Source organism: Sander lucioperca, chromosome 19, assembly GCF_008315115.2.
Source record: "Sander lucioperca isolate FBNREF2018 chromosome 19, SLUC_FBN_1.2, whole genome shotgun sequence".
NCBI classification, from domain to species: domain Eukaryota; kingdom Metazoa; phylum Chordata; class Actinopteri; order Perciformes; family Percidae; genus Sander; species Sander lucioperca.
The window spans coordinates 4,189,530-4,212,979 of NC_050191.1; the positions used below are offsets into that span (position 1 = coordinate 4,189,530).

A 23,450-nucleotide genomic window follows, 5' to 3' on the forward strand; every position below is an offset into this window, starting at 1 on the left:
GCAGAATTTCCGGCAGCACCTGAACAATCCCGGAAATGAAACGTCGTCGATATAGACTACATGATGGAGGATTTGTAAAAATAAAAACAGGAATGCAATGTCATGCAGAAGAAGCTCCACTGCACTTTATAACTGCTGCACTTGTTGTGAAGCATGGCACTCCTAGTTTGGTTACTGTATGTAAACCTGGTTTCAAAAGAAAAACAAGCTTCCAATTCCTACATCACCATCACAAAGTTTGCTGAAGTTGAAACAAAATAACTCCAGGTGAAGTATTTTTTCTTCGGAGTTTCCGGGTGTCTGCGAGGAGGAACCGGAGAGCCATTCTGTTTGGTTTGGAGCCGCGGCCACTGCCCACTGCCCAGGGCCAACAACTCCCGAGTTTACTTGAATTCTCCTTTCATGGACTGAAGTTGTACAAACGCACTGTAAATGTTAACATTGCTTCCTTTTGATTGAAGAGGAACGCATCTGAAATCCGGTTCCAAGCTGCTTCACACACTTCCCACACACCCGAGCAGCACTCCATTCAGCCTGCATTGTGACTAGGGTTGGGCATCGTTTGGATTTTAACAATTCTGATTCCAATTATCCAATAATCTTACCGATTGTCGATTCCGATTCTTTGAAGGGTGGAGTTGAAACGGATCACATGCTTATTTCACAGATAAGAGGAAAATGTTATTTTGATTCAATGGAGATTTACAGTTGTACCGGGCTTTTTCAACGTAAAATAAAGCCACATTTAAAACAAAGCCGCTCACTGTGCTCCGTGGCGGCAACACAAGCGCCTGGACATAAGCTGGATGCTATAAACCCAAACTTGCACGTGTTCAATTTGGAACCAATGATCGGATACGAAACCAAATTTTCCAAACGATTCCAATAATTGTAATTCAAAGAATCGTATTTTTTGAAACAATTCCAAGTTGGAACCGGTTCTCGATGCCCAATCCTAATTATGACTGAGATAGGGATAGTCGTCGATGTTTATTTTTCTGCAAAGATGCGCGCATATTAGACGGGCCAATGAGCAGCTGCATCTAGTTTTTGCGTGCTGTGTTCTAGTCTGCAGACTTTGTCAAACATGTCATGGCAGCAAATCCTTGGAGGTTTAGACAATTACGGAAATCCTCGCAGGTTTTTATTTGCAGCTTTTCTTTTTGACGCAGGTTTACATATGAATGTTGCTTTTTATTTGCGGGGATCCATAAATAGCTAGAGTGAAATACGTGTGACTGACTGCGCCCGGTACAGCAACAAAAGAAAGAAAAAAAGCTTTTAGAAACATTTAAAGGAATTGCATTTGGCTTTCAGATTCCAGCGGTGCATCCCTGAGCTTCCCCCCTCATTTCCTTCCCTTCAGTCTCCACGAAAAAAGTTACAGAGTGATCGGAGGGAAGGGGAAGGAAAGAAGAGGCCATTTAAAACAAAAAAAAGAGCCCTGACACCAAGAATCAAAACACTATACCTTTAGAGATGATGACATTAGAGAAATAACGAACTGCTGTAGTAAAATATGTACTGTATAGATTACGTTGCTGGCTTGTAAAATGGCTTCCCTGACAACAACGCAACCGTGCTGCAGTGTTTTTCCTCCACAAACCACGACGGACCAAAACCAGAATGTGAACACGTTCAGTGCACAATAAGAAAACAAACGCACAACTTCACATTTTTATACCGAAAGGCATGATCTCAGACTTGTTTTTTTAATGTTGACCCCTGCCGGTTATCACCCTCTGTACGTGACAGCCGACAGACAGAAGGACAGTGCCATCTGGGGGGTGGGGGAGGGGGGGGGGGTGTCTACTGTGGAAACAAAGCAAGCAGGCTGGACAGGAGAAGCACACAAGAGTTCAATTATTTTCGTAACAGAGAAAAATGCTAATTAGTTTTTTAAGATCCATCTGTTGGTTTTATTTATGTCGTGTAAAAATAATTGTTTTTTTGTAGCTTTCTTTTCTAGCTTTCTCGTTTGTTACTCGGAAATATAGGTATTCGTTTTACTTAAAGGTACTATGTTGGAATGTTTTAGAAACTCCTTGTTATTGTAATTAAGCGAACTGCAGTCAGCATTCATCGGCCAACAGCTCAAACCACAATATCACAATATATTTCACATGTATTACATTTTATTGAAAGGATAGCCCCTTGAGATGTAGCATCTCATTTTCGAAATACATAGATATAAAACACATACAAACAGAACAGCACAACTACACAGCTACAGACAGCTGGCTCACCCCCCAGCTGAATTTTGAAATTAGATGTCGCAATACGATATTATTGCGATTTTAAACATGTTGCGATATTCTGCGATACATTGCAATGTATTACCTTTTTTCCAACTTCAGAGTTTTCCCAATTTCAAATGATGTCCCCAAAGAAAAACTTTGTCAACATCTGTTTTATCTAAAAAAGATACATTTCTCTGTTTTTTCATCTCACTTTAATTGTATTGCTGCAAAATGGGATTGTCAAGCAGACAAACTGACCAACACATATATAATAATAGATCGATACTTGGCGTCTATGTATCGATACAGTATTGCCACGGAAAATATCGCGATACTATGCTGTATCGATTTTTCCCCTCACCCCTACTTTGCAGTAATGTTAGTTGACCTGTCCAATAGGAAGAAAGCCTGCACGGGGTCAGTTTTGATCCCCAAAACTAAACAAAGGTCCCTCCATTTAATCGAATGCCGTGCCGATGTTGACGCTAGTTTTCTCCTGACGTCGGTTACAATCCTGTTCGGCCAGTCAGGCTTCACTGGATAAAACGTATTTTGTTTTTTTGATAACGCGGTAACTTTGTGTGGGACTCTATGTTGTGGCCGGTGCCAATAGTTTGTTCTCCGACTCCATTACTAACGTTAGCGTTGCACACTGTTGGGGCTGTAGGGGAGCTGAAGAGTGGCGAGGCACTTGGTGATGGGCTGTGATTATGGGGCGTGTTTCAACCGAACCAGGAAAGAAAATGCCTCTGCACTCAATTGGATAGACCTACAACCAATCAGAGCAACGGAGTATGTGACGTGTGACGCACCCCATCTTCTTAGCGACCATCGGGGCCAGCTGATAAATTAAACTTTTGCCGAATCCCATAGGAAGGACAGCAAAAACATCTTTCCAATCGACAAATGCCTTGACCGCGGTTCTCTGTTCCTCTTTTAAAATGAATGCGCTGTCGATATCTTCTATAACAGACGTGATGGTGGAATCTACACATCTCAATTCTCCAGCGGCAGCCATCTTTGTTACTAACTAACTTACTAACTAATTCAACCCAAGCGATCTTTGGTGACGTGGTTGATAACGTTACTGTTGATCATCTGTCCATCGTATAAAGCCCGCCCTGACAATTTGATTGGTCCAAACAGCTGGTTGGAGCATAGTTGCTCCACAACGGATCAAGTCCAGACCGAACTTCCCAACCTCAAATGTTGTGGGCGGGGCTAAGTTCGGCTGGCATCCAGGCACTTGGGAGCACATACTGTGCATCCTATAGATTTTCCCGTTAAAATCGAGTCCTTTACACAGAAATCCGCCCCCAGGCAACCCACAAAGTCGGGGAAGGTCTCGGGTTTTTAAATTAGGTTACAGTCCGTTCACACACTGGCCATACAAAGCTGTTAATACATGTAAATTGCTTCACATACCTTTGCAGTACCTTTAATTGTGAATGAATGTTGCCAACTTTTACATTTTCAAAATAGATGCAAAATGTATATATTTATTATATAGTATAGTTTCATTTTAATTTACTTTACATTTATGTGACAGAACAGACTTGTTTTTAGGCTAACTAGACCTCTTTTTTAAAATATGAGTTTTAGTTGATCTTTAACCTTAAAAAAAACATGTAAACAACTAGACTTTTATATTTAGGGCTCTTTGTTTTGGCTTTTATTTTTCAAAGAGTAGCAGCAGTTCAACCCCCTTTCTAATGAGACATTGTCATCTTCACCCTAACAAGATTTTAAAATGATCATCCTCAAAGAAACAGCAAAGGCATGTTATTTTAAGGAAATAATTACAAAGTTATCACAGCTCAATGTGTGTCTCACCAGGCTAGTCTGAGAATATGAATCCGTGTTGACAGAGAGGCGCTTTACTTATTTAGTTTGACATACCTTATACTTTTCTTTATATACCCTTTAACGTGGCCGCATGTTTCTCCAAACCACTGTTAAATCTGTTTCACTTCTTATTGATTGAAAATATTTATTTGTTTCTATGTTTTCAAACCGTAAAACATATGTAACGTGCTAAATTTGAATGTTTGACGCATTCTTCTATTTTGTGGTTCTTAGCCAATGAAGTGCTAACATTTCTTTGTCTTTTTTTCTAGTTTTTATAAGAGGAACTTTTTACATATATATATAATTTATTGATCTTTTCAAGTGAGGCTACTTATTAATAATAACTTATGAATGGCTTAAAAACAACTGAGAATTCAACTTGTTTGATACAACCTGTGAGACATTTCATGACATATGTTTTCATATTTAAAAAAAATGCATTTGTAATAATAATGTCTCTTCAGTGTTTGGTGCACCATATTTTACGCTGTCTCCATGTTTTCAACATTGCTCTATACGGTCAAAATAGAGTTTTACAAGTCAAATGAATGAAAAGATATTATGTGTTATGATAGTGCGACTGATGCCGAGACAATTGTATGTATCAAACCCATTGATTTCATTGTTGCTTTCTGCTCTCCTGGCTCTGCTGTATCCATGGAACACATCTTTGGATTTTAACAGTAAATCAATTTCCCGGTGGCAGGATGTTTTTGTTGGTTGTGGACAAAGGACAGCTTGTATGTAATTTGCAGTATAACTGTTATCTGACACAGAACGCCTCATTTGGGTGTTTTCCAACGGGCTATAAATGTGGAAAGGATAAAGGACAAGGCTTGCAAAAGTCTTAGTTTTTCTCATTGTCAACAAATCCCATGAATAGACCAAAACAGCATGTGAATGTGCCAGCCGGCCAGTAGTTATCTGTCTGTGAATCTGGGGAGGGTGTATTTGTTAGGCAGTTGAGTTCAAATATCAACAATTCTTTGCGCAGCATCGCCAACACGTTCTCACTCCCATCGCGTGAAATACGGATGCTCGGGCATGTGCCATGATTTTAGCGTCGTATCTGACGCTGAGAGACACTGACCAAGCGTCCGTATTTGACGAGTTGGGAGTGAGAACAGGTTGGCATCGCTTACTGCACCTTTAACTTGCCTTTTTTGGCAAAATTTTATTTTAATTTTTTGCCGTTTGTGTGTTCAAAAAGTGAAATACTTAATAATAGCTAATACTTTACAATTTAAAAGGCATAAGTCATTCCAGCTGGTCACTGTAGTTTTTTAGGAGGAAGAAGTGCATTTGTTGAGGACTATTTTCAGCAGCGGAACAATCCACATTAAAATAAACGTCTGTGTGTGTGTGTGTGTGTGTGTGTGTGTGTGTGTGTGTGTGTGTGTGTGTGTGTGTGTGTGTGTGTGTGTGTGTGTGTGTGTGTGTTCTTGTTTAACTATATTCGTGGGGTCCAAAAACCGGGAGTCCAGCATAATTGTGGGGTCCGGCCAGCTTTGTGGGGCCGAAATGCTGGACCCCACAAGGTTAAAGGTCTGTTTGAGGGTTAAGACTTGGTTTTAGGATTAGGGTTAGAATTAGGTTATGGTTAGGGTGAGGGTAAGGGTTAAGGTTAGGCATTTAGTTGTGATGGTTAAGGTTAGGGTAAGGGGCTAGGGAATGCATTATGTCAATGACGGGGTCCCCACAAAGATAGTGCCACGCACTTGTGTGTGTGTGTGTGTGTGTGTGTGTGTGTGTGTGTGTGTGTGTGTGTTTTTTTTATGGTAATGAAGGAACATAATGGCACAGAGGAAGAAGATACATCAGGCTTTTGATATACACACAATACTTGCTAGTACATTAATCATTGATTTCTTGACAATAAGAAAAATAGAGAATATTGTCAGCCTTAACCTTTAATCCTTGATGTATACTGACCCAAAACCAGAGTGGAGATACTTACATTTGTGCAGATTGTTGCACTAAATGTATCCTGCTGTTTACATTTTTTTTTTCATTTTATTTATCTGTGAAGCTGCTGTTGGATTTTAGGTCATTTTCTAAGCGATCCATCCACTGTGGGATGTGGAAGAATCTTGTCTGCTGTCATAAATACTGTAATCACATCATGTTCAGGTGACATTACTCTGTTCATTTCTGTTGAAATTCAAACACACTGAGTCAAATCACAATAAAAGCATTTTACTCCAACGCCTTTGAGAAGTAGTTTTCTCACACACCGCAACTCCTCTGAAACTACGCTCAGCAACAGTCGCTCACTTTATCCACTCAGTAAAAATATCACGGGAAACCCTTTGTGTCTGTAATTTTGGAGACAGTTGGAGGTTTACATGCTCAAGACACATTTCAACCACTTGTTTTGTGCAGCTAAAGCAACCATGTTCTTTAAACTTTGACATTTTGGAGATATTACATTATTTTGGAGTGTTATGTGTGTAAAATCTGCTGCATATGTGTTTAATAAAATTAAATGACCCCAGGTTTCTCAGATCTTACCTGAAATCATAATAAAAAAACGTGGTAGAATACGCACAATTCATCACATTTGGGAGCCTAGTTAGCTCACCTGGTAGAGCGGGTACCCATATATAGAGGCTTACGTCCTTGACGCAGAGGCCGCTGGTTTGACTCCGACTTGCGGCCCTTTGCTACATGTCTTTCTCTCTCTCTCCCCTTTCATGTCTTCAGCTGTCCTATACAAATAGAGGCCAAAAATGATCGTAATCACATTTAAAGCTTTAGTGCGTAACCTTTTGATATTAACGAACGTCCGTTACATTCAAGCCGTTGCCAAATGAGTTGCTACAAAGCTAATTAAGACTATCAGCTCCACACAACTCTCTCTGGATTTCTCCGTATGGCTATATTCAGAAGATTGTGACGTCCGCCGACTTTCTCGCGCAGAAAATCGAGTGAAGATAAGGACCTCTTCTGAAGAGTCCATCATGTTTTTTTAATCCTCCGTGTCCTCCTTGGCTACTAGCAACTGCATGGAGGAGGGGTGGGGGTTTGAATCACAGGAGGCTTGTATCATGTGGACGCGCCGACAGTGTTGTTGTCATTACTTAGAGTTCCTCATGGAGAAGACAGAAACTACACACTGTAGCTTTAACAGCTGTCACTTGTTTTCTCTCAGTCTCTCCATCTCCACCAGATGCTGATCTGAAGACGGACAGTGACATCACATTACAGCGCTCTCTGTCGACACACAACCTTTGTCCTCGTCCAAAGAACAGCATCCGCTGGGTGAATGAGACAGGAGCTGAGCTGTTTTGCTGAAGGTATCGGGTACCGTTACCAAAACTATCTTTAAATCTTTTGGATATGGTCAAAAAAATAGACTGTTTTGTGCAACTGAAGCAACCATGTTCTTTAAACTTTTACATCTTGGAGATGCCAGCTTTTCAAGCTACAGTGTTGATGTGTGTAAAATCTGCTACATGTGGGTTTAATAAAATGAAATGACCCCAGGTTACTCAGATCTGACCTGAAATCATAACAAATGTGGTAGAATATGCTTAATTACTGTAACTGACTAAAGTTCATCCCATTTAAAGAAGTACAGTGTTGTAGGTGATGTGCCGAGACACAGGGGAGTGCGTAATAATTAATGATTGACCAACCAACAACTTCTTCAAAAAATATTCCTTTGCTGTGTTGAGTGATGCTTAAAGGATGTAGACATTCTGACCTCCCTATGACCTCCCACATATTGTTTAGTTAATTTTGACAGGGTGTGGTGACTGAAGCTGTTTCACAGATTGTTTTTACTCAGAAACTCAAAGAGGAAGTTTTATCATCAGCTGCACCGGCCGGACACAAAAAGTCTCAGAGATCATCGGCTGTCTCCAGAGAACACACAGAGAATGGCTCGACTGGAATTACTCCTCATTTTTGTGCTTCAGTTTGAAGGTAATTGCTCTGATTTTATTTTATTATTTATGTCTTATCTTTTTACAAAATGTAAACTTTCCCTATTATCAATATAGCCTGAAAAAATTCAACCAGCACAGGAAACCAAAATATATTTGGGGTTCTTCTATCTCTGAATGTTAAATTGGTGATGTCTGTCAATAACATAACAAAACAAAAGGCGTTTGAAATAAGATAATATATCGTATTGTGCTTTGCATTGGACAGTGCAGCTGAAAAAAATAGCCCAACATGCACTATTTTCTTCTGCTTGCTAAAAACTACAATTCCCAGGAAGTTGCTGTGCCTTTTTAAAACATATGTGTTACCTGTTTTCAAAGACTGAAGTCTTCAGTAGGAAGCAGTGAGTTTGGGGCTGAGAGACAGAGACAGAGTGGGGAAGTCAGAAGACACAGAGACAGATTGACATCTTTTTTGTTTTGTTTAGTCTTTTCAAGGGACATTAAGTAATATTATCAGTTATATGTTAAATGTCTAAATAAGAAATAAGTCAGCCCTCGGTATTCTATCACATTAATCTGACACAAACGCTTTTCAAAGTTCATCACTTGATATTCTTTACTTTCTTGTTATTCATCATTTATTTACCCCTACAAAAACAACACACTCTCTAAAAACAGAAGCATTTCTAAAGGGTGTGTCTGTGGACATTATTTTTAATGCTCATTTGTGTACATAAAATATGCTCATAGCATAAAGACTGAAAACAGGTGAAACAGCTATGTAGACTGTAACTAAATCCACCTACCGGCATCTCTATCTTTGTTTATTTAATCCACACAGAAACCAAAATGTATAAAATGACAAACGTTTGCTTGACATGGGGCGGTGGCTTCCTGGAGTCACAGTGAGGTATTTAGATAATTAAATGTGTAAATTGTCACTAGCAAAAAAAAAAAAATTCTCCCTTTGTTTCCATCAGGCATCTGTGGACTAAAATTCTGTAAGAAACCTGGACAAGATGCCGTTATGCGCTGCGCTCTCCCTGACCCAACATGCTCCATCTCCAGATGGATTTACAGCAGCAATCAAGATCAGACAAACTCACCTCGAGCTGCCAGGCTGAGTGTGAACACTGAGTGCTCTTTGGTCATTAATAACATCACTGCTGAGGATGCTGGTCTATACGGCTGTCGGCAGGCGAGAAACTCTAATACTCATGTACTTAGTGTTCTGACAAGTGAGTCTCATTTTTTCAAGAGGGAATTCTATACTTTTGACACATTTTTTTGGGACAAAACTTGTGCCGAGCCTAGGCCGGCTTCACACTGGCTGTGTGGCGTGAGCGTGGCATTTCTGTTGCGTGTCAGTTGGGTGGCGGCTGCGTGGATTTTTCTGTCTTTGCACACCGGAAACGTGTCTGACGCGGCACTGCTGCTGCTGCTAGCCTTGTCTGTACACATGTATGTTTCCCATTGATTTACTGCACTCAAGCAGTAGTATACTTCATGTTAAACATAAATATATACTGATTTGATTACAGCAAAGACGTAACGAATGATTAGTTAAGCATTCTGAATGTTTAACTAATTATTCGTTAATGATTAACCACCACTCAGTACCAATGGTAGTGAATGCTTAACTAATCATTCGTTAATGACTAACCACTCAGTATGACATATCACTTTATCTCCAGGTACGCACAATGCTTATCTAATGGTGGTGAATGCTTAACTTATCATTCGTTATTGATTAACCACTCAGTATGATGCATCACTTTATTTGCAGGTACGCACAATGCTTCAGTAATGGTAAATAATGGTTAGGTAATCATCCGTTAATAAGTAGCTTCTAAGTAAGGATCAATCCTTCTTTGGTCTTTAACTACCGCTCAACAGCGCACGAAACCCAGGGTGGCAGGATTAAAGCATGCCCTGCAGTAGCATACAATTGCTTTTAAGCCTTCAACAACGTTAGTGCTACAGAATATACCTTGTTTGTCAATGTAAATGTTTTGTGAATATCATTATTAGAATATATTATGAGAATCATCCTGTATCATGTCTATTCTTTTTATTACTATAAATCCCATTAACAATTTCCTAATGACTCATTAATACAGTAACACACACACAGTCTGTTTATCAGTAACTAATCATTAACTAACCAGTAGTTCCTCATTCGTTACTCATTCATTAAACAGTAACTACCAGTCTGTTTAACAGTAACTAATCATTAGTGCTTGAATCACAGTCAATCAGTAACTAATCATTAACTAACCATTCGTTACTCATTCATTACTCATTCATTCCTCATTCGTTCCTCATTCGTTAATCATTAACTACCTACTTTTTTGTGTACCTTATTGTAAAGTGTTACCTGTTTTTTTATATCCTTCTTCTTATCGAGGGAGGGTGATGAACACCGTGGTCCTTTACCAAACCGATCCTTCCATCAGCTGTGAAACACACTCCACATTCAGGATTAAACAGCCACTATTCACCCAGGAAGCATGGGGACACCTCTTAATGTTTAGGGCTTAAAGGGAAGAACATGTTGATAAGCACACATTTCACATAGAACTGAATGCCTCGATTGGGGCGGCCCTCAATATGAGGGACCCTCTCAGTCTAAGTGTAGGTGGAGTGGATGGGACTGCAATCATGCAGTGATTCCTGAAAAAACTACCCCTCCCTAATGTACAGTGTTGACATTGATTGGCTGATACATTTTCTTTACAGTTGCCTTTTTTCCATTTTAATTGCTCATTTGTTGAAACACCACTCAGCAAAACAATGACAGAACATGAATTTGCTGAAACATGTTTACGCTGCGTTAACACTTGATTTCTCTCTGTCTCTCCATCTCCACCAGACGCTGATCCAAAGAGGGACGGTGAAGTCACATTAGAGTGCTCTCTGTCGAGACACAAACTGTTTCCTTGTCCAAACTACAGCATCCGCTGGGTGGATGAGACAGGAGCTGAGCTATTTGGTGAATTCGTCGGGTACCGTTTCCTTGGACAGATGGACTGTGCCTCTCGTCTGACTGTGAAGCGTCAGAGTGACCACAACAGGAAGTACACCTGCCAGTTTGGTGAAAGCTGGAACATCAAGATAGAGGCTGACTACACACCTGACTTCGCAGGAGAGACGACGCATAATCAGACAGAAATATCTAACCCAGGTAAGAAAATATGCAACCAGAGGTGTCAAAGGTATTCACATTCATTACTCAGGTAGAAGTATAGATACTAGGGTAGAGCCCGACCGATAAAGGATTTTTAAGGCCAATACTGATAGAAATATTTGATGATTTAAAAATCTGATATTCTGATATATAAGCCGATATATATTTTAAAAAAACATCCAGAAATGCAGAAAAAACTGATTAGTTATTTGTAGTTATTTATGAGTCCTCACTAAAATAATATGATAATGCAGTTTAAAAATAATAGTTTGTTTTATTGTCTCAACAGAACAGAGGAACATCAAAATATATTAAAGTTCTGATGAATAAAATGTATAAAAATACAAACTTAAGATATGAAACTTAAAGTCCTTTGAACAAAAAGACAATAACAACAAAAAAATCAAAGAGTGTAGCCAGCAGGGAGGTTGTAGAGCGCCCTCTGGTGGACAGACTATACAACGCCAACACTCAGAACATGGTCGAAGGGGGTTTCGTCCGTTTTTATTTTATTTTTTAAATATTCAATTATCAGAATCATTTGTCATTTGTCATTATAAATGATTCTGATGAATGAATATAAAAAAAAAAATAATAAAAAGATTTTTCTTTTTTTATTAATTTTTTTATTGGCCATTTTTTGGAAAATGCCTTATATCGGCCGATAATATCGGCCCGCCGATATATCAGTCGGGCTCTATACTAGGGTTTAAAAAGACTTCTGTAGAAGTTGAAGTATCAACTCAAGCTTTTTACTCAAGTAAAAGTGTAAAAGTACTGGTTTCAAAACTACTTAAAGTATAAAAGTAAAAGTAATGTAAGGGGAAAAAAATGCCATTAAGGACAAAATGCCTATAGTGCACTACCATACCTCCATAATAAAAACATTTTTCTAAAGGCCATATTGACTATAATGTTATATTAAAATGTTAATGTTGAAATATTTGGGATGCATTCATGCCCATTGAAAATGAACACATTTTAATACAATGCAAATACATTAAAGAACCATATATGTGTACTACTGAGCATTAACACGTGTTTCATGGAGCGGAAGATATGATGACAAGTTGCCTATATGTATTGTAATGATGCAAAAAGTCAACCTTCAGAAGCACATTATCAATAGCCTTTATTGGAATGTAAATGTACATCCAAGCTTAGCTGCATGAATCGGTGAGGGCAACGGATCTAAGATAACAAAACTGGATAAGAAAATTGTCGGTGCTCGGTTGGGACATTTCGCTCGAGTTCTCTTGAGTCTCTGCCATGGACATCTTCGTACTAGGCTACATGCTGTGATTTGTGTCATGTGCAGGTGCGATGGATCGCGTACAAACCATATAGGGTGTCGGAATGGTATATGTTTATACTTCTCATCCAACCACAATCAAATTCACTTTATCCGGATGGCGCGATTTATCTGGATAGGTTTTTGGGTTTTTTGGGGGTTTTGACAAGCTGGAATGAAAACAAGCCAAACTGAAATAGGAGTAACGAGGCTATTTTTAAAATGTAAGGAGTAGAAGTAAAAAGTCTGCTGTAAAATAATTACTCCAGCAAAGTATGAATACCCAAAATTTCTACTTAAGTAAGGTAACAAAGTATTTGTACTTCGTTACTTGACACCTCTGTATGAATCCCACCAGATACAAAGCTTCAGAGACAAAATGTAGCATGCACAAAATATGGAGCTCTGTGGTTATTTTGTCCTGCAGCAGGAGATTAAATATTGTTCTTATTTATGAAGTGGTGTGTGTTGAACAGATCCCACAGGTGTGTCTCCTCTGAGCTACGTCATGTTGGCTGTGCGTGTTGCCGGACTGATCCTCATGATTGTCATCACCGTTCTTGTCATCAGAAACAAATGTGAGACAATAATAATTATAATTCAGTAGAAGTGTTAATATGAAATAATACATTCAGAATCTTAATGCTACTTTTTGTTATTCTTTTCCCAGGGAACACAAAACCACTTGAAAAAGACAACAATGTGAGTTAAAAAATGTGCTTTTTTACGTGAGTCTGTTGTTACTACTGTGACTCAGAGGCTGCAGTCTCTCTGGTTCGTTCTCTTGAAACAGTTTTTCAGGATCTCATGTGTCGTGTTGTACTTCACAGGTGAATAATGGCGCCGACGTCCAGTATGAAAACGTGGAAGCACGTCCTGCTGCTGCTCGACCACAGTGATCAACAACTTCAGATCATCAGAAAGTCAAATACCATCAGTCATTGTACTCATGTGATCAAAGCTTTCAGTTCAAATGATTGGTTTATATTTAGGATACATATAGCTCGCTCTTCATACACCTCAAGTACTGCAAATATATCCAGTGGTGGAAGAAGTATTCAGATCCATTACATTTACATTTTAATTTTGGAGATGCAAGCTTTTCAAGCTACAGTGTTGATGTGTGTAAAATCTGCTACATGTGGGTTTAATAAAATGAAATGACCCCAGGTTACTCAGATCTGACCTGAAATCATAACAAATGTGGTAGAATATGCACAATTACTGTAACTGACTAAAGTTCATCCTATTTAATGAAGTACAGTGTTGTAGGGGGAGGGGAGAAATGGACTTTTCAGCATGAGCCTGTCTCTCTCAGCCCCCACCATTATATAATTTTGTCTGCTGTACACCTGACTGTCTTATAGGCTATATTAGCCCTGCTATACAATCTGGACTGTGGTCATAACATCTAGTCTTTTCATAGTCATAGTTCATATTTAATAATAAGTTATTGCACTGTTCAATCCCTGAACTGTTCTCTTTTGCACTACCACCATTGCACACAGTCTACCATATCACCTTTAACTCTTTACATTTCTGTGAGTGATTTTTTATAGCTTTTTATAACTCTTTAAATTTCTGTGAGTGATTTTTATGTATGTGAGATATATGTGTGTATGTGTGTTTGTTGTGTTATGGTTGTCTAAGCTACTGGATGCCTAAAATTCCCCTCGGGATGAATAAAGTATATATCTATCTAAATGACGTGCCAAGACACAGGGGAGTGCGTAATAATTAATGATTGATCAACCAACAACTTCTTCAAAAAATATTCCTATGCTGTGTGGAGTGTTGCTCAAAGGATGTAGACATTCTGACACCTATGATCTCCTACGTATTGTTTGGTTAATTTTGAGAGGCTGTGGTGACTGATGTCATTTCAAATTATGTTTTTACTCAGAAACTCAAAGAGGAAGTTTTATCATCAGCTGCACCAGCCGGACACAAAAAGTCTCAGAGATCATCGGCTGTCTCCAGAGAACACACAGAGAATGGCTCGACTGGAATTACTCCTCATTTTTGTGCTTCAGTTTGAAGGTAATTGCTCTGATTTTATTTTATTATTTATGTCTTTATCTTTTTATAAAATGTAAACTTTCCCTATTATCATTATAGCCTTAAAAAAATAAACCAGCACAGGAAACCAAAATATCTTTGGGGTTCTTCTATCTCTGAATGTTAAATTGGTGATGTCTGGTTTTGAAATAACATAATATAGCAGTACTTAAATTAACAACATCTGCACTGTAACCATAGCAACCCTTTCATGTGCGTCTTAAAACAGTCGTTGGCTTTGCATTGGACAGTGCAGCTGAAAAAAATAGCCCAACGTACACTATTTTCTTCTGCTTCCTAAAAACTACAATTCCCAGTTGATTTAGGGAGTTGCTGTGCCTTTTCAAAACATATGTGTTACCTATTTTCAAAGACTGAAGTCTTCAGTAGGAAGCAGTGAGTTTGGGGCTGAGAAACAGAGACAGAGTGGGGAAGTCAGAAAAATCATCAAAATATTTACTGTATTCAGATAATTGAATGTATAAATTGTCACTAACAATTTTTTTTTTCTTTTCTGTCCATCAGGCATCAGTGGAAGAGTTTCCTTTCTCTATAAGAGACCTGGAGAAGAAGCTGTTCTGTCCTGTACCACTGAATCATCCTCCCCCCCAACATGCTCCATGGTTATGTGGCTTTACAACAGAGATCAACCTGAGACTCTCACTGAGGTCAGGAATGGAAAAGTTACAGAGAGATCAGCCCGAGCTGCCAGGCTGAGTGTGAACACTGACTGCTCTTTGGTCATTAACACCATCACTGCTGAGGATGCTGGTCTATACACCTGTCGGCAGTGGGAAGATACCAGTACATATCTAAGTGTTCTGACAAGTGAGTATCATTTCCATAAAAAACTCAAAAAGGAAATTCTACTTTTGGGAGATGCTTTTTTGGAGACAAAATGTGTGCCGAGCTCAGCCTCATTCAGCTGAACACCCTTTTCCTGTCATTTGTTGAAATGCCACTGAAAGGGTTTGATTCCATTTGGTTCAGTCCACCTTCACACTTTTTAACTCAGTAAAACAAGGAATAGAAACATAAAAAAGAAAAAAATCAAACATTTTTATGCTGAGTTAGCAGTTATCAGGGGAGGCTGTGGCTCAGGAGCTATGTGTGAATGGGGACTGTAGTGTGTAAAGTGCTTTGAGTGTTTAAGACTAGAAAAGCGCAATATAAATAAATGCAATCCATTTACCATCACTTGTTTTCTCTCAGTCTCTCCATCTCCACCAGACGCTGATCCAAAGAGGGACGGTAACGTCACATTAGAGTGCTCTCTGTTTAGTATAAGCTACCGTCCTTGGCTAGAGAACAGAATCCGCTGGGTGGATGAGACAGGAGCTGAGCTGCTTGGTGAAGGTGATGGGTACCGTGTCCTCCAACAGACGGACTGTGTCTCCTTTCTGACTGTGAAGCGTCAGAGTGGCCACAACAGGAAGTACACCTGCCAGCTTGTTGATAAGCAGAAGAATGTAAAGATAGAGGCTGACTACCCACCTGACTTCATAGGAGAGATAACACATAATCAGACAAAACCATCTACCCCAGGTAAGAGAATATTCAGCCCACCAGGTACAAACCATTAGAGACAAAATGTAGCACACACAAAATATGTAGCTCTGTGGTTATTTTGTCCTGCAGGGGATTAAATATTGATCTTATTTATGAAGTGGTGTGTGTTGAACCGATCCCACAGGTGTGTCTCCTCTGAGCTACGTCATGTGGACTGTGCGTGTTGCCGGACTGATCCTCATGATTGTCATCACCGTTCTTGTCATCAGAAACAAATGTGAGAAAAAAATTCAGATCATAATTTAGTAGAAGTGTCAATATGAAATCATACATTCAGAATCTTAATGCTACTTTTTATTATTCTTTTCCCAGGGAACACAAAACCACTTGAAAAAGACAACAATGTGAGTTAAAAAATGTACTTTTTTACGTGAGTCTGTTGTTACTACTGTAACTCAGAGGCTGCAGTCTCTCTGGTTCGTTCTCTTGAAACAGTTTTTCAGGATCTCATGTGTCGTGTTGTACTTCACAGGTGAATAATGGCGCCGACGTCCAGTATGAAAACGTGGAAGCACGTCCTGCTGCTGCTCGACCACAGTGATCAACAACTTCAGATCATCAGAAAGTCAAATACCATCAGTCATTGTACTCATGTGATCAAAGCTTTCAGTTGAAATGATTGGTTTATATTTAGGATGCATATAGCTCGCTCTTCATACACCTCAAGTACTGCAAATATATCCAGTGGTGGAAGAAGTATTCAAATCCATAACATTTACTTTTCTTGTGCAGCTGAAGCAACCATGTTCTTCAAACTTTTAGATCTTGGAGATGCCAGCTTTTCAACAGTGTTGATGTTTGTAAAATCTGCTACATGTGGGTTTAATAAAATGAAATGACCCCAGGTTACTCAGATCTGACCTGAAATCATAACAAATGTGGTAGAATATACACAATTACTGTAACTGACTAAAGTTCATCCCATTTAAAGAAGTACAGTGTTGTAGGGGGAGGGGAGAAATGGACTTTTCAGCATGAGCCTGTCTCTCTCAGCCCCCACCATTATATCATTTTGTCTGCTGTACACCTGACTGTCTTATAGGCTATATTAGCCCTGCTATACAATCTGGACTGTGGTCATAACATCTGCATCTTATAACTTATTCCCTGTTATATATTGTTCTTAACATATATGTATATATATATATATATATCAAGCAATTCTAATTCTATTATGTTTACATTCTTGTCTTTTCATAGTCATAGCATCAGAATCAGAATCAGAAAGGGCTTTATTGCCAAGTACGTTGCACATACGAGGAATTTGTCATGGTGTTGTTGGAGCATGTCACACATTCAAATATAAGAAGGATAAAAAGAATATAAACAATATAAGTATAAACATATACACACAGTATGTATTAATAACGATAAAATAAATTTAAATAAATAGTAAAATAAGTTAAACTTATTATTAAATAGTTCATATTTAATAATAAGTTATTGCACTGTTCAATCCCTGAACTGTTCTCTTTTGCACTACCACCATTGCACACAGTCTACCATATCACCTTTAACTCTTTACATTTCTGTGAGTGATTTTTTATAACTTTTTATAAGTCTTTAATTTTCTGTGAGTGATTTTTATGTATGTAAGATATATGTGTGTATGTGTGTTTGTTGTGTTATGGTTGTCTAAGCTACTGGATGCCTAAAATTCCCCTCGGGATGAATAAAGTATATATCTATCTAAATGACGTGCCAAGACACAGGGGAGTGCGTAATAATTAATGATTGACCAACCAACAACTTCTTCAAAAAAATATTCCTATGCTGTGTGGAGTGTTGCTCAAAGGATGTAGACATTCTGACACCTATGATCTCCTACGTATTGTTTGGTTAATTTTGAGAGGCTGTGGTGACTGATGTCATTTCAAATGATGTTTTTACTCAGAAACTCAAAGAGGAAGTTTTATCATCAGCTGCACCAGCCGGACACAAAAAGTCTCAGAGATCATCGGCTGTCTCCAGAGAACACACAGAGAATGGCTCGACTGGAATTACTCCTCATATTTGTGATTCAGTTTGAAGGTAATTGCTCTGATTTTATTTTATTATTTATGTCTTTATCTTTTTATAAAATGTAAACTTTCCCTATTATCAATATAGCCTTAAAAAAATAAACCAGCACAGGAAACCAAAATATCTTTGGGGTTCTTCTATCTCTGAATGTTAAATTGGTGATGTCTGGTTTTTAAATAACATAATGTATTGTATAGCAGTACTTAAATTAACAACATCTGCACTGTAACCATAGCAACCCTTTCCTGTGTGTCTTAAAACAGTCGTCGGCTTTGCATTGGACAGTGCAGCTGAAAAAAATAGCCCAACGTACACTATTTTACAATTCCCAGTTGATTTAGGAAGTTGCTGTGCCTTTTCAAAACATATGTGTTACCTATTTTCAAAGACTGAAGTCTTCAGTAGGAAGCAGTGAGTTTGGGGCTGAGAAACAGAGACAGAGTGGGGAAGTCAGAAAAATCATCAAAATATTTACTGTATTCAGATAATTGAATGTATAAATTGTCACTAGCACATTTTTTTTTCCTTTTCTGTCCATCAGGCATCAGTGGAAGAGAATCCTTTCTCTATAAGAGACCTGGACAAAAAGCTGTTCTGTCCTGTACCACTGAATCATCCTCCCCCCCAACATGCTCCATGGTTACGTGGCTTTACAACAGAGATCAACCTGAGACTCTCACTGAGGTCAGGAATGGAAAAGTTACAGAGAGATCAGCCCGAGCTGCCAGGCTGAGTGTGAACACTGACTGCTCTTTGGTCATTAACACCATCACTGCTGAGGATGCTGGTCAATACATCTGTCGGCAGGGGGGAGACACTAAGAATGTATATACATATCTAAGTGTTCTGACAAGTGAGTATCATTTCCATAAAAAAAACTCAAAGTGAAATTGACTTTTCGGACATGCTTTTTTGGGGTTTCAGCTGAACACCCTTTTCCTGTCATTTGTTGAAATGCCACTGAAAGGGTTTGATTCCATTTTTTTTTAACTCAGTAAAACAAGGAATAGAAACATAGAAAAGAAACTTGTCTGGATCTTGTAGTAAAGTTGCTGACTGTAAGATGAAATATTTTTATGCTGAGTTAGCAGTTATCAGGGGACGCTGTGCCCTGAGCTATGTGTGAATGGGGACTGTAGTGTGTAAGCGCAATATAAATAAATGCAATCCATTTACCATCACTTGTTTTCTCTCAGTCTCTCCATCTCCACCAGACGCTGATCCAAAGAGGGACGGTGAAGTCACATTAGAGTGCTCTCTGATTAGAATTGACCATCCTTGTCTAGAGAACAGCATCCGCTGGGTGGATGAGACAGGAGCTGAGCTGCTTGGTGAAGGTGATGGGTACCGTGTCCTCCAACAGACGGACTGTGTCTCTCGTCTGACTGTGAAGCGTCAGAGTGGCCACAACAGGAAGTACACCTGCCAGTTTGGTGAAAGCTCTTACATCAAGATAGAGGCTGACTACACACTTGACTTCACAGAAGAGATGACGCATAATCAGACAGAAATATCTAACCCAGGTAAGAGAATATGCAGCCGACCAGATACAAAGCTTCAGAGACAAAGTGTCACGTTTAAAAAATTCCAACATTGTGGTTTTCATGTCCTTGGATTAAAGGCTAAGTTTATTTTATTTCAAAAAGGGACAGTGTATATTAATGAACATTTCGAAGAATGTAAATATACAAGATTATAGCCAAAGACTAATTTCCATCCTTAGTCCCTGACAAGTTGATGGTCCCTATAAGTTAAGTTAAATACAGTAAATAAAACAAATCAGAGTAAAACATCACAATGAAAAATTACATTAATTAATGACGACGATGACAGGCCCTCACTCATTGCCCCGGGGGTTACTGGTGGACGCAATATCACATGTAGACCACACATTCTAAGTTTCATGTAAATCGGAATAACTTGCCAAGATACAACCGTTCCTGTTTCGACACCCACCTACAGGAAGTTGGTCCTCCATAACTTGCGCGTTGTTTTAGCTATCAAAATTATTTTGATAACTTTTTGTCATGAGGGCCCTCCAAGTCTATATGCAAGTTTTTATGCCGATCGGACTCACGCCCCAGGAGCAGTTAGACAAAGTAGGTTTCCCATATATTGATATTTTGCCGATTATTGAAAAAAAATTAAAATGGCGCCATTTAATGGCCGATTGCAGCCAAGTTTGGCACAGATGCTAAACCGGCCATGAGGAACAACTTTTTAAAGTTTTGTGGCAATCGGAATAATTGTTGCCAAGATAACAAAACTTCCTGTTTAGAAAGGAAGTTGCTGTAACTTGCGCATTTTTTCAACTATCAAAATTCTTTGGATAACGTTTTGTCATGAGGGTGAACACATACTACCTGCAAAGATTCAAGAAGATTAAAATCACGGCGTAGGACTAGTTCGAAAGAATGTAAAACACATGAAAAATGCATAAATAGATAGAGGGTTTTTGTTCTACTTCAATTGTATGTTGTATGTTCAAAAATATAAAAATAATAACAGATTTTTCTTTTCACTCTTTCTGAGTGCTCTGAAAATCAAAAAACCTGGTGTTAATACACAGCCCTGGCTGTGTAAATGGACAACAAACAGAAAGGAGTACACAAGCCACCAAAGCACTATTGTAGCCAATCGGCAACAGGCGGCAACAGTTGATGGTGGGGGGGAGGGGGGAGGCAGCAAATGAATGTGCCGGCCAGCCAGTAGTTATCTGAAAGGGGGGTTGTAGCCTATTTGTTTGGCAGTTGAGTTCAAATATCAACAATCTTAAACTATTCTGCTTAATTATGAAGTGATGTGTGTTGAACAGATCCCACAGGTGTGTCTCCTCTGAGCTACGTCATGTGGACTGCGCGTGTTGCCGGACTGATCCTCATGATTGTCATCACCGTTCTTGTCATCAGAAACAAATGTGAGAAAATAATAATTATAATTTAGTAGAAGCGTTAATATGAAATCATACATTCAGAATCTTAATACTACTTTTTTATTATTCTTTTCCCAGTGAACACAAAACCACTTGAAAATGACAATAATGTGAGTTAAAAAATGTACTTTTTTATGTGAGTCTGTTGTTACTACTGTGACTCAGAGGCTGCAGTCTCTCTGGTTCGTTCCCTTGAAACAGTTTTTCAGGATCTCATGTGTCGTGTTGTACTTCACAGGTGAATAATGGCGTCGACGTCCAGTATGAAAACGTGGAAGCACGTCCTGCTGCTGCTCGACCGCAGTGATCAACAACTTCAGATCATCAGAAAGTCAAATACCATCAGTCATTGTACTCATGTGATCAAAGCTTTCAGTTTAAATGATTGGTTTATATTTAGGATGCATATAGCTCGTTCTTCATATGCCTCAGGCAAATATAAAATGTATGCATTATAAAATATGCAAATATATCTAGTGGTGAAGTATTCAGATCATTAACTTAAGTAAAGGTACTAATACCAACACATACTGTGTTACAAGTAGAAATCATGCATTGAAAATGTTACTGAAGTAAAAGTATGTAAGTATCATCAGGAAAATGTACTTAGAGTATTAAAAGTAAAAGTACTCAATGCAGAAAAATCCTTCCATTTTAAAAACTGGAAACGATACAAACAGTTCTGTCAATCAACTAAGTGTTTAATCGGCTAATCATTTTAGCTGGACTTGTAGGTCTATAAATTATTGGGTAATTTAATTAATTAATATAATATAATTAATTAATTATAGGGTAGCTAAAGAGACAGATATTTTCTCAGGAGTTGGTAGAGACCAAAAACAGAGCTAAAAGAAGAGTGTATGTTGAACTTACATTCATCATGTGGACACAACTTGAATGAAATGGTCTTTTGGATGTGTAATACAGACTTTATATATATATATATATATATATATATATATATATATATATATATATATATATAGATATATATATATATACACACTTTTATAATATGTCAGATGTATCTTCCGCTTGTTGGAGAGTTTTACTTCTGCCTCGAAGAAACCAAATAAATTGATTTTGAATAATTGTTCTGCCATTGTTGTCTATTTGATTTCAGTCTTTAAAGGGGCGTGGAGTGAGTGAGTGTAGTGAACGCCATGTGGATGGATGAAAAGTTATATTTGTATAATTTATTAATATGTTCTTTTGCTAAAGTTAGATATTTACAGAGCTAAAAGACTTAGATTTAGCATCATGGAGATTAGTGTTGTTAGGGCGTTCCCAAACGTTAGCTGATGTTAGCTTCTCTGTGTTGCCAGATCTCGTGAGAGTTTAGTCCCGAGACAGAAACAGGTCTCAAATCAAAGTTAATTTTCTCCTGATGTGTCCGTCTAAAAAATGCCATTTTAGTTTCAGAATGTTCTGGAGATATGTGGCTTGTTAGTAATGGGTCCAATATTTACTTTGGTGACTATGGGGCGAAAGGATCGCTCATAATCTGTGTTCACGTTCACTTCTCTCACTGGAATCAATCCACTTGGACCTGCTGCTAGTCTCCTAAAGAGGCGTGGCGGTAGCGGAGCCCACCTGACACAGATACAGGAAACTACTCCGAGTTGGGGTGTCTCGGTTCTAAACCGTCTCTGGTCACGGTACTCATGTGCATGTGCCACGCTGCAAGATTGGCAACCAAAACAAAGAACAGAGAAACAACGATTACAACACACACAGAGGGAGTGTGACTTCATTCTCTGCTCCGGCTGCCATTACTCCACTACATCTTTACATAGCAAATATTTACTGTTGATTACTGCTATATTAATGTTCTGAATGTTGAGTACAGCCCCTTTAATGTTTGTCTTTTCCCCCATATAAATGTATTATTATCTTTATTTTAACTTTTTATTTCAACTTTTTTTTAAGCTTGTTGGAAAGTTTTTTTCTGACTCAAAATAACCAAATAAATGAATTAATCAAGCTTTAAATGATTCTGAATAATTGTACTGCCGTCGATTTCTGTTGGCCTAAACACGTTCTTTAATCAATTATTAATTTTGAATTTTTTTCTCATATAAAAATTCATGTCTTGTTGGACTTCCTGCCTTGTGTGTTTTCCCGCCCTTGTGAGGGTCTGCACCGCCCTGATGTGTCTCGCACAATCTCAAAACGGTGTGCACATAGACTGTATATAAGAATGGACCAACAGATCCCGTGTCTCTGGACGGAGACCAGTGAAGGCCTTTAGAAGCACTTTTCCGGTGAGCGCTGAGCGTTACTGAGCAGCCTCCAACTGAGAGAAACGACGTAGATGTGACGTGAGCAACATGTCTGAAAGTTGTGAGTCTTCTGGTAGCTGTGCCAAGAGAAATCTCAATCATTCCCAATCTTGCAGAGACAGAGAGCGTAG

General features: G+C 38.6%; 2 protein-coding genes and 2 long non-coding RNA genes across 4 annotated transcripts; all 4 read left to right on the forward strand.

Moving 5' to 3' along the window:
* The first annotated feature begins 922 nt into the window (after positions 1 to 922).
* On the forward strand, positions 923 to 2,118 carry LOC116055867. Its single transcript, XR_004106424.2, has 2 exons — positions 923 to 1,234; positions 1,298 to 2,118. It is a non-coding gene; the product is annotated as an uncharacterized LOC116055867 (long non-coding RNA).
* Positions 2,119 to 12,896: 10,778 nt separating this feature from the next.
* On the forward strand, positions 12,897 to 13,520 carry LOC116055854. The gene is made up of 3 exons (XR_004106423.1): positions 12,897 to 13,034; positions 13,127 to 13,158; positions 13,287 to 13,520. It is a non-coding gene; the product is annotated as an uncharacterized LOC116055854 (long non-coding RNA).
* Positions 13,521 to 14,401: 881 nt separating this feature from the next.
* On the forward strand, positions 14,402 to 21,622 carry LOC116055853. The gene is made up of 7 exons (XM_035995035.1): positions 14,402 to 14,496; positions 15,040 to 15,342; positions 15,727 to 16,031; positions 16,198 to 16,300; positions 16,396 to 16,427; positions 16,556 to 16,779; positions 21,523 to 21,622. The coding sequence occupies exons 1-6, from the start codon at positions 14,451 to 14,453 to the stop codon at positions 16,622 to 16,624; spliced, it is 858 nt and encodes a 285-aa protein (XP_035850928.1). The 5' UTR covers positions 14,402 to 14,450; the 3' UTR covers positions 16,625 to 16,779; positions 21,523 to 21,622.
* Positions 17,876 to 21,462, forward strand: LOC118493797. Its single transcript, XM_035995033.1, has 6 exons — positions 17,876 to 18,114; positions 18,647 to 18,958; positions 19,302 to 19,628; positions 20,921 to 21,022; positions 21,116 to 21,147; positions 21,276 to 21,462. The coding sequence occupies exons 1-6, from the start codon at positions 17,949 to 17,951 to the stop codon at positions 21,342 to 21,344; spliced, it is 1,008 nt and encodes a 335-aa protein (XP_035850926.1). The 5' UTR covers positions 17,876 to 17,948; the 3' UTR covers positions 21,345 to 21,462.
* Positions 21,623 to 23,450: the final 1,828 nt, after the last annotated feature.